Source organism: Paramisgurnus dabryanus, chromosome 22 (assembly GCF_030506205.2).
Source record: "Paramisgurnus dabryanus chromosome 22, PD_genome_1.1, whole genome shotgun sequence".
Classification (NCBI taxonomy): domain Eukaryota; kingdom Metazoa; phylum Chordata; class Actinopteri; order Cypriniformes; family Cobitidae; genus Paramisgurnus; species Paramisgurnus dabryanus.
Window position 1 is genome coordinate 5,508,602 of NC_133358.1, and position 11,992 is coordinate 5,520,593.

An 11,992-nucleotide genomic window follows, 5' to 3' on the forward strand; every position below is an offset into this window, starting at 1 on the left:
AATGTTTGGCTTACTTCCTGTCTCCTGAGATACCTTCATCCTCTTGTCCAACAATTCTATACCTGGCCGTACGCGGGGGAATGTGATTGGTCGAGTGAAAAAAAATGAAAAGGAGCCCAAGAAAGTGAATGGAGCACAAATGTGGTTTAAACAAGGTTATATTTTTACTTTTTACACTTTTTGATTGCATTTCATTTGTAGTTATCAAATATGAGATTAGTTATCACAAAGACGCTCTCTGTTTATATTTCAAACAGAAATCCGCGGTCACACTAGACTTTGAACATGCAAATATTTGTCTGACATTGCTGCGAAGAATGGGCAGGGAGTGATTTGTCAATATGATGTTTGGCTTCGTCCATTTGTGCTTTTGAATAGAGAGAAAGGTCATTCAGTGACATACACATTTTGTTCTGGTCACAACGCTCCATGTGATACATATTTGCAAGTCTGGATTCACCAGACTTCAACTTTGCTACACAGCGATCTGTGAAGAATGGTTGCACAAGCTTGCGTTTCCGCCGGTCTGATTCATTTGCATGCATGTGAATGGAAGTCAATGAAATGAAAAGTCAGACTGTGTATAAAGCAATTGATCACAAATAAATTTGGGTCAACAAATAATATAAAAAGTGTAACTATTAAAGAGACTACTAAACTATGTATATTTAAAAATGTGTTTATTTAATAACACACATGTTTTTTCTGTATTTGCAGTTGTGCAATGGAGGGTCTGTGACAGATCTGGCTAAAGGTATGCTAAAGAGAGGAGATCGCATGGAGGAACCCATTATAGCATACATCCTACACGAGGCTCTTATGGTAAAACTTAAAAATCATAACAATATACGATCAAATGTTTCCTTTCAGCATGCCATTTTTTGCTGCAGGGATGTTAATGTGTGCGCTCTGGTTTCTTAAAGGGTCTCCAGCATTTACACATCAATAAAACCATTCATCGAGACGTCAAAGGCAACAATATCCTACTCACCACAGGAGGAGGCATCAAGCTGGTCGACTTTGGTAGGAAATTGTCCTTTTTTGGCTTTGACAAAAGCCTTGTTGATTTATTGTCCGTGTTTATGTGCAAGTCCGAGACCGATAGCTTGAGCAACACCATTTGAATGCACGGGTCAAAGCCATTACATCAGTGTGTTTCAAGGCTAATTGAACAGCACTTATTTTTTTTCTTATCAAAAGCAGAATGCATTTATGCAGGGTGATGATGGAGGCCTAACACACTTCCATTAAGCCTCTTTCTCCCATTATTAACACAAGGGCTGAGGGTATTGTGCTTTTAGTCACTGATGATTTGCTTTTAGCCTTTCTTAACCAAATGAAGCTCTTAAACAGGGGGATGTTTTAATATGAGTAGGAATGGGAGTCATTCATCAAATCTATTAACCAAATTTTTGTCATTTTGAGGAAGATTGCACTATGTCTGAACCAGTTCATTTTGCATTTAGGGGCTGTTTACACAACAACATTTTCATCTGAAAAGCAGAAACGTTTTTATACATTTTGCCTGTTCATTTACACGACAACAGCATTGCTTAAAACAAACCCTTGTTGTCTCTATAAAAATATGAATCTGGGGTAACTGTGACGTCATGCTTTTCAGTCTATAGACCCATTTAGTGTCTGATGTCACGATTAGGTCAGGTGCTAGTTGGAAGCAAAACAAAAAGACAATTGGAGGCAGCCAATACAAACCAGCACAGAGTCGGCTACACATGGACGCAAATTCCATCTTGTTGTGTGGATGGATGGCAGAATCGATGGAGTTCAAGGTGCTATAAGCGAATTCATGCGTTTTAGGCCATAAAACATTTTTTTGTTTCATATAGTAAACATCTCATCACTATCTGCTAGCTGCCTGTCCCCTGAACACACTGTAATAAAGCACGGTCTCTGTAGACAGCCAAGGCTCCACAAACAGCAACAAAAACAAAGTGGTCAAACCTACCACCCAGTGCTGCCAAATTGGTGACTTTGTCACTATATTTAGTGATTTTTCAGACCCCCTTAGTGACTTATTTTTAAAAAAGCGACTAGCGACAAATCTAGCGACTTTTTCTGGCGTCGTTGGAGACTTTTGGAGACTTTGGCTTGAAAGCGAGTGTTGTCACTCTTCTCAACGAGCAGCTGCCGCCTCTTCCGTAGGCTCCACCCCTATCCCAAAGCACTCACAGGCGGCCTAGTCCTCGCACAGCATAGCAGTTCTCTCTTAGCTGCAGTCAGGGCAGGAGATGTGGTTAATCTCTTTGTGTCCAGACGGCATAATCGTGCATTCGAGAAGCCGGAGCTGGCTGATTCTGCGATGGCTTACATTTATGGCAGGATGTAAATGTAAAATGGTCTTTCAATAAAAAAAATCGCTGTACCAAAAAAATAAATGTATTTGAGTCAAGTGAGCTGAGCAGCACACCTAGAAAACAACGTTTACCATCATTTATCAGGTATCCTCATATGTTTTGAAACTGGACTGTTTGGACATTTAAATATGAACATACACACGTTTCATTTTATAAGAACAGAATCAGATAAATGAATGAGAAAACATTTTTAGGCATTCATGTGTATTAAAACTAAATTTGTGGAAGTTCAGAGAGAGAAATATGAAACAGCCAATGTAGTAGTAAGAATGCACATACGACGTGAAGACGTCACTGGTATGCTAATGAGCAAATGACGTAATTAAGCAACATGTAGCGACTTTCCAAGCAAGCTTAAGCTACTTTCCATTGAAAATAGTTGGCAACACTGCTACCACCCCGAAACATAACAAAGTGTTCCAGCCAATAAACGACAAGAAGGATTTGTTTGCTATGCTCCGTTTTGACACTTCAAACGTCAACAAGAAGTGACGTCACACAGCCTTTAAGGCTCCACTTTGTTATTGCATACCTAAAAAAAACAACAACAATGATGGCTGTGAACGCAATAAAATGTAAAATGAGCGGACAAGACAGAAACGATCAACAAAAATGCTCATGTTGGCACCAGACACTACATATTAGTTGAGCTTAAAGAAAATATTGTCTTTTGTTGGTACAGTTTATGGTTTGGTTGCGTGTGGTGTAAAGTTAGTAACCTTACAAAGTCAGATTAAATCGTATTTTGTCCAGTCATTGTTTAAAAAAAAAACTAAATAACCAAACTAAGTTAAGCGGTCATGAAAATGTTTCGGCCTCTAGGTAAACCCTGCCCAGAAAATCTTTTACTAACTGAAAAAGGTCTATTGGCATGCAGGGGTATAACCAAAACAGCAATGATGGCCTACAGGACTGTGTTTGTGCTGCTCAAGATACCAAGTTCCAGTTATTTAGTGCAGGCTATATGCAGATATACAGAGTATACCCACTTCTTTATTTCATGGCATGGGGCATACCCACTTCTACTTAAAAATATAAATATAAATTTGAGGGTTTTCACATGATGTCACCTTCGCTGAAAGTGACTGCAGTTACGGCCACTCAGTGGCAAAAGACAGTGCGGCAGAATTTGTTTACAGTGTGCCAAGAAACACCGAAAGGAGAGGTAAATGCATCATCCATGCCAACGTCCACTGACCACAGGTGGTTTGACAAGTCGCTAGGGTTACTATCAAGTGCAACTAAATTAATTTTTTTTTGATAATTGTCAGTTATACTGACATTTACGCGGCCACAGCTAGAACAGACAGCCATTTTGTTTAATGTTTTGCCACTCAAAGTAGAAGTAAATCAGTAGCAGTAGCCATATGTCAGGTATGTACAATTTTGGGATAAAAAATCCTATAAAAATACATGAAATACACATACATTAATACTCTTATTCTGTGTAATAGCAAAGTTTTGTCAGTGAGCCCTCATTAAAAAAAACATCCATTATGATGAGCCTTGTGTTGCAGCCATATCACCCTGTGGCCCAAGACAGCTTGCCCACTGAATGGCAGGGCTGAGCCTGGGCAGTACTTGGATGGGAGACCACCTGGGAAAAACCAGGTTGCTGCTGGTAGTGGTTTTAGTGAGACCAGCAGGGGGTGCTCACCCTGTGGTCTGTGTGGGTCCTAACACCCCAGTTTAGTGATAGGGACACTATACTGTCAAAAAAAGCACCGTCCTTTTGATGAGACGTTAAACCGAGGTCCTGACTCTCTGTGGTCATTAAAAATCCCAGGATGTCCTTGGAAAAGAGTAGGGGTGTGCCCCGGCATCCTGGCCAAACTTGCCCATTGGCCTACTAATCATCCCCTCATACTAAATGGCTATATCACTCTATCTCCTCTCCACTAATAAGCTGGTGTGTGGTGGGCGTTCTGGCGCAATATGGCTGCCGTCGCATCATCCAGGTGAATGCTGCACATTGGTGGTGGTTGAGGAGATTCCCCCGTTCATATGTAAAGCGCTTTGAGTACTGAGAAAAGCGCTATATAAATGTAATGAATTAATTATTATTAATTATTATTATTATTAATTATTGTGTTCTTCAAAGGTGGGATGGTTTAATAGTTTCATCTGGTGTGTTTTGTCCTGCAGAGTTTAATCCTAACCCTGCTTCTACGCCTCTACTACTGAAGAACTGAATAATACCTAGTTTAGTTGTGTTTGACCAAGGTCAAAGCTAAACTCTGCAGAACGTATTTCTCCAGAAACAGAATTGAATAGTTATGATTTGTAGGGTCTTTTTTACTGCAAGGGCAGCACAGAAGCATTCATATACATACATGCTTAATTAGCACTGTGAATATAATAGTCCGACTACAAACCTACAGACAGTTATTGTCATAGCTAATGTCCATCGTATGAAAAAATCGACTCAGTCAATATTAAAAATATCAAGGTTATATTTTCATAGAATGTTATTTAGATTATGTTGGATGATTTACAATAAATCTGTTAATCACAAAAAATACTTTGACTAGGTTTTTACAGACTGGGTCACATTATATACGAAAACCTTATGTTCACAATCACATACTCTCGTAGCTCATTGCTTCATAACAGTGATCTGTCCACATCAGCAAAAAACTGAAGACTTTCCAAAACCATTAGTGTAACCAACGTATTATTATTATTTATTTATTATTTCCTAACCCTAAATGCCGTAAAACAAACCATTCCTGAATGCCATTATTTCATTGCTTCTGGACGATAAGCTTTTCACTATGGTTGTATGTGGGACATTTTTAAGAATCTCTCCCAAAATAGCTTAATGTGAGAGCTTATAAGCCGTTATAAACCCGGTTAATGCTTTTGGTTGAGAATCTAAGCCAGCCAGAAGCTTTTATGACGCTTCAGATGTTTCCAACACCCCCTTCACTATTAATTTCCCAGCCTAAAATCCACTTTAAATGTAATCTTTTCTCCTGTTGTTCTCTCTGCCACATTTAGGCCCTGAAAGGAGATAGTTACCCCCCTCCACCCACCAAATCCCCCTTCATGGAGGTATCAGCCCAGAACAGAGGCAAATGAAGCCCATAATTAGTCCACTTCATTCAAGGGATGCGGTAGATAACGGGACATCATGCTCTTTTAAGGATGAATTGGGTGAAGTGTGGGGGCTGGGCATATGGAGAGAGAGGAGAGGTGGGGCGAACCCTGTGGAGAGAGAGAGAGAGAGAGAGAGAGAACAAGTGATGAGTCATGCAAGAAACTCAAGATTGCTGTAACAAAGTTATTGTCAGCAGAAAAAGATTTCTGTCAGAGTTCTGACAAGAACAGTGAGAAAACTTTGTAGTGACATCACAGAAATGTGTCCAATAGGATTCCAGCAGAACACAGCCACCGGATTCATTCAATGTAAGCATCATTGCCATACTTGTACAATGTTATTAAACAAAAGACTTAATAATGCCCCAAACTGTTGCTAATACAAACGTTTAATCCGCTTATCCACATGAAAAATATGCTTTTCCCAGCCTCTGATTTATCTGATAGGTTGATATTTTATTTACATTTATGCATTTGGGAGGCGTTTTTATCCAAATTGACTTACGGTGCATTACAAGGTATACATTTTTATCACTGTATTACCTGGTTCAAAACCCATGACTTTTTGCACTGCTAAAACTACTACTACTGAACTATACAAGAGCCTCAGTGTGTGATAAACATTGCCGTCACGATGTGAGATGCTGATAAAAGTGAGACACATTACACATTTTTTATCATATGCTACAAATATAAGCAACATTATCTTTAAAGCTACGCTTGCAAAATATATGCTTGCCCAACCCAGTCTCACCCCATTTCGTCAATATTTGACGACACTTGACCATTCGTCATATGTTGACGTGAAGGGTATACCTTTCGCGTCATTTTTTGACGAACTGGGGACTTCAATACTATTACGTCCGTTGCATTCTCTTTCCTATTTTATTACCATTTGCGCGTCGGTTTAGGGTTAGATTTACATAATGACATCCCTACCCAAACCTAACTCTAACCCCAACGCCAGGTGACAACTGTTTCTAACCCCAACGCCAGGTGACAACTGTTTAATTTCGCGTACACTGTTTAATTTCGCGTACACTGTTTAATTTTGCGTAATCTAACCCTAAACCGACGCGCAAATGGTAATAAAATAGGAAAGAGAATGCAACGGACGTAATAGTATTGAAGTCCCCAGTTCGTCAAAAAATGACGCGAAAGGTATACCCTTCACATCAACATATGACGAATGGTCAAGTGTCGTCAAATATTGACGTAATGGGGTGAGACTGTGTTAGCTTGCCAAATCATCATCCTTTTAGAGTAGTTTACTTTTGATAACAAGCCAAATAAACAACAAGTAGATTACCTTAGTTCAGTGGTTTTCAATCTTGTCCTAGGGGACCCACTGCCCTGCACATTTTGCATGTCTCCCTTATCTAACACACCTGATTCAGATCATCAGCTCATTAAGGGAGAGATCCATGAACAGAACTGGGTGTGTCAGTTAAGGGAGACATACAAAATATGCAGAGCTGTGGGTCCCCTAGGACAAGATTGAAAACCACTGCCTTAGTTCAATTCATAGCTTCATAGAATATCAAAAACTACACTGAGCTAACATTACTGTGTAAAATTAACTACAATTGGCTGCCAAACCTCCTTTTACATAGCAGCGATCCATGATCGCCCTCTCCCCTCGATCTTTAGGAAACTAAAACATTTGTTATTTTCGACGAGGTATTTGTCCCAGAGTTCAGTTTAGCCACTAAACAGACAATTAAACAAACAGAGAATGGAAGTTAAGTTCCGTCCAGATGCGTAACCGTGACAACGCACGTGCATCCAATTAGAGGTCTACACGGGTCCAAAAATTCGTACACTGAACCGACCTAGACCCATCTATTATTTTGAAAGTTGAACCCGGAATCAACACGAACCCGTCAATTATTTAAAAGATGGACCCGAACCCGTCTGGGCAGACACAAACCCGACTGACCCGATCGGCAAATATCCCTTAAGCTAAATGCTATTTATAAGTCAATAAAGAAGTAGCGAAAATAAATTTTTTGTCTTAGCATATAGCCTTCTTATTTGTACCTGATTGTGATGCACAATCCTCCTTGCTAAGAAAGATTAATCCATGTTATTCATCTCTCTTGCCGATTTAAATGCTAAATCCAATCATTATTACAGATTTAAAAGTCCACTTACAGAGTTCTGAATTACTTACAGTTTTGCATTTTTTGTTTTTCGAGTTAACTTGAATAATAATTTAGACTGTTCGTGCATTTGGATTATAATAACAATTGCTCATTCAGTGCCATGGCTGCTGACGTTAGCTTTACTGTGCTCATTGAGCAGTGTCTGCACGAGGAATTTATATGTAACACCAAGACGGTCAATTTATAATATTATTATAAAAATTGGAGAAAGTGCAAAGTAACATACAGTGCAAAATGCGCGGTATGGCGGAATATGTCCTGCCTTCTAAATAAAAGAGCCAATTGTCAAAGTTAAAGTCATTGTGCCACTGCAAAAGTTGACTGGTAGCCATAGAAACATTACAAGAGCACATGCGCTTTAGCTGCCTGACTGGAGCAACCAAATATAAACGTATAAAATTTTAGTTTCATAGAAAAGATTTATGCAACAGTTCATCTAAGATTTTGTTGTTGTTTTTTAAATATTTTATTTAAATGTGGGTGTGTGTTCTCCAAGTCTGATCAACTCGCGTATTACCTACAATCTTAAACAGACCCGGGACTCGAAGTAATAAATTGGGACCTGACCCGGACCTGGCTGATCATTTAAAATATAGACCCGTACCCATATGGGTCACGGGTCGGATCACGGGTCCTCAGGTCTCGGGTCTTCCTTGTAGACTTCTACATCTGATGAACCGTCTATACTAAAGTAGGACATAAGAGATTTTGAAAAAAGTCTGAAGGGCTTTAAAGTTTGTGTAAAGTGATATTAAATATGTTCTGAGTTTGTCACACCACAGAAAAATTTTTTGTTAACCACACAGCCAAATGTGAATGATAAAAAATGGCAAGTACATTAAATAAGTTATCAAAATCTGTGAAAAATAAGCCAGACTCGTGGCTCTCAAAAGCTGGGGGCATGTCCGCTGTCTGCGCTGAAACCACACCCAATCACGGGAAAGCTGCCCATCTCTCTCAACTTTCAAATACAGCTACAACTTGAAAGGATGCTCGCAATTGTGTTAGGGGTGGAGCTGTGCTCAGCTCCACAGTGTCATCCACAACATTTATGCCCCGCCCAAATAATACTGAACATAGAAATGTGTAAAAACTGTGTAAAGTGTAACACTCTAATTTATTTCTAGTCCAAAGTTTTGTAACGTGTTTCAGCAACACATTTATAATCAGTTTAGAAACATATCTTTGAAATGACTACAGACTTTAAAGTCCCATTGACTTTAGTTGCTACTGCATGCTTTTGATCATGTCTATTACATTTAAAGCAGTACATACATATTTAGATTTTTTGTTAAACATTTCTTGTATCTATTTTATTGAGTTGCATTACATTGTAAACTAAACTTAGATGCACAGATACGCAGTAGCTGAGGAGCAGCAGTTTAACAGCATAGTGGTATTGTAGTATGACTGGAAAGCTGTATTAACCTATGCATCCATTACTGGAACTGTTAAATTTATAATGTATTTTGTAATTGTATAGTGTATTTTCTATATAGCATTCTTTATACAGGTTGAGTGTTAAAATAATAAATAATGTAATGTTCTTTATCAAATCATTGTTTTCAAGATAATGGATAATGATCCAAAACTGGATAGCTATGTAAAAAAAATGGATGTTATTGATCGATTTCATCAATAGTTGGGGCATAGAAAAGGCGTGGGGCCAGTGTGTAGCAAAGAAGGGGGTGGAGCCAGATCGTATGATTAAAAGGGATTTAATTGCTTCAGCTGGCACTACAATCAACTTTTAAATTATTTAAATGATGTTAATAATATCTGCAGAGGGATTCTATATTAAATGGGATCCTATTTTGTCATACTTTAAAAGTTTGAAAGAATTACCTGATTAGTGGGGTTTTCCTCTATTATTATTATTATTATTATTATTTTTGTGTTTTTTTTTTCGTTTGCGTATTTATTTCTTCTACCCACTAGTTAACCTACGCTGTGCATATGCATTATCCCAATGACAGTCCGGTTTTCATCTCCTTTACATAATGGAAGCCATGCACGGGTCCTAATTTTATTGTATTTGTTATTCTGTAACCAGGAATTATGTTTTTTTATCCATGCTGCCTGGGGAGGGTGTATTTTATGTGTGTTAGTGTATAAATATACTGAAGGATGTTAAAATTCATTGTCCTCTGTATCATTGTATTTTGCATTATCCTTCTTTAATAAAATAATAATAATAATAATAACAATGTAAAATGAAAAAGAATTTTCTGAAACCTATAACAGACTTATAAACATTTTACTGGGGCACAGCAAACCTTCACTTGAGCTCAAGGGTCTTGCGACGCCCCTGGTGCTGCAGAGGTTCCACGTGCACGTATCTAAGCATGCTCAGAGTCATGCAATGCTAATGTTTTATCCGTCTGAAGCAGCTCACGCTTTGCTGAGCAGATAATGCCCCCACACTGACTCATCTTTACAAAAAACATGCATTATTAGACAGAAAGAGCGAGAGCAGGGGAAGAATAAAGTAGGGAGCTTTGGTGGTTTTGTCATGAATATTCTAATTGGCAGTGTTATCTCTGATGATTATTAAGGCTGGCCCCGGGGCATGCTGCAAATCTAATGTAGCATAAAGGGAACAGCCGCAGGAGGGTTGTGGTCTGCGAGTGTGGTTCTATTGTCCTTCCATACATATATGGTCTGTGGTCCACTCATATCTCACATAATTTATGAATCCATGTTTCTGTATTTATCATTGGTTTACTGGTTATAGTCTACAGTATGTGTTAGTAACACCAGTCTCTAAATGCAACAAATCCACTGTGATTTTTTTACCTTCACAAACCCACTGTTTACTCAACACTGGTTATTCAAGAGCTTTAATGCGGAATGGAAGGAAGGCTGTTTTGAAAAGATGCTAAATATGTGTGTTCACGGTTGATAGCAGCAAAAATATTAAATAAATAAATAACAGATTTAAAACTGATGTGTGGAATGTTATCAAAGATAAAATCCCAGTTTAATATGCAGACAAGAATAAATAAGTTGTAGGCGGATCTCCAACTTTTTAAACTTTGAAACTTTTAAACTTTCCCAAGTAATGGGAAGGAGTTTGGAACTGGATCTGTTTTGTGCTTTTTAACTTTATCAGCAATATTTACTGAACTCTGTCGATTACAGTACTGCGTTTAGACATAGTGAAATGTCACAGATTTGTTTATTTTATGACCTTTAAAGTACAAGTACAATCCTAAATATGTTTAAAAACACCTTGTCTTAAAAGAAAAGATAATACTCTTCTGATTTATGGGTCAGTTTTGAGTTACAATGTTCACATTTCCCTTAGTTTTGTTGTTTGTTCTCTATTCAAATTGTGTTCCCATTGCCAAATAGCTACAAGTCCGCAGTCGGTTCATTAAATGCCGACAATCCAAACAAGCCAGCAAAACCACAAAGCCCTTGTGAATGACAACTGAAATGTTTATTTGTTTGTGTGTCTTCTCTTCAATCAGGGGTGTCAGCTCAACTGACGAACACCCGTCTCAGAAGGAACACTTCAGTCGGGACACCATTCTGGATGGCCCCTGAGGTGAGACCATTGAGAAATTGTTTGAAAAGCATTAAGGTGACTTTGTGGTGTGCAGATGCTTTCTCATTATCCTATAGATTTCCATAAGATTTCCATATGAGGCAAGGGACAAGAACTTACTGCTCAGAAAATGTTTTGAGTGTCAAAACCAGCATTTTCATATGACTTGTGGGTAGAGGCGTACTACTCTCAATTTGCCGGAGGTGTCAAAACTATCAAAACACATACAGAGATTTAGTGTTAGAAAGCTTTTGCGATCTTAAAGATCTACTTGGACTCTAACTTTTCTGTTACATACTAAAGAAGCTGGATGGTTTATTTAGGAATCTGAGGTAAGACCTTCACATACAGTATTGAAATGTTTATCTCTCTCTGCATAAAGTTTGCTACACAGTATTATAGTGGATATTTAAACATTAATAAAACTGAATGTTTTTTATTTGGGTTTATTATACTTCTAGCTCTTTTTTGCTATTTTCCTTATTTGCTTAAATCTATTGCTTAACAAACTTGCATATGGTTATATCATGATTTTAGGATGTCTAAGTATATGATGCGTATTTCTGCACAATGCAGCTTGTAAACTTTGTGTTAGTCATTTAATTGCTGACATTCAACAAATTTATATGATCTTGAGAAAATATAAACAAAATATATTTATAAATAAAATAAAACATTTGTTTCAATATATGTTTGTATTATTTCATATATTTTGTATTGTATTGTATATTTTTGATTTTTAAATTAGAGAATTTATTCAAAATATACGCACACCGGCCCACACACATACACACACACACACA

At 37.9% G+C, this 11,992-nt stretch overlaps 1 protein-coding gene across 1 annotated transcript in view; it reads left to right on the forward strand.

Moving 5' to 3' along the window:
• The window catches only part of myo3a (myosin IIIA), a 116,795-nt gene that overhangs the window by 45,594 nt on the left and 59,209 nt on the right, over window positions 1-11,992 (forward strand). Inside the window, exons 4-6 of the mRNA XM_073813174.1 lie at window positions 718-822; window positions 924-1,023; window positions 11,113-11,189. Of these exons, the coding sequence (XP_073669275.1) occupies window positions 718-822; window positions 924-1,023; window positions 11,113-11,189 (282 nt within the window). The remainder of the gene's footprint in view (window positions 1-717; window positions 823-923; window positions 1,024-11,112; window positions 11,190-11,992) is intronic.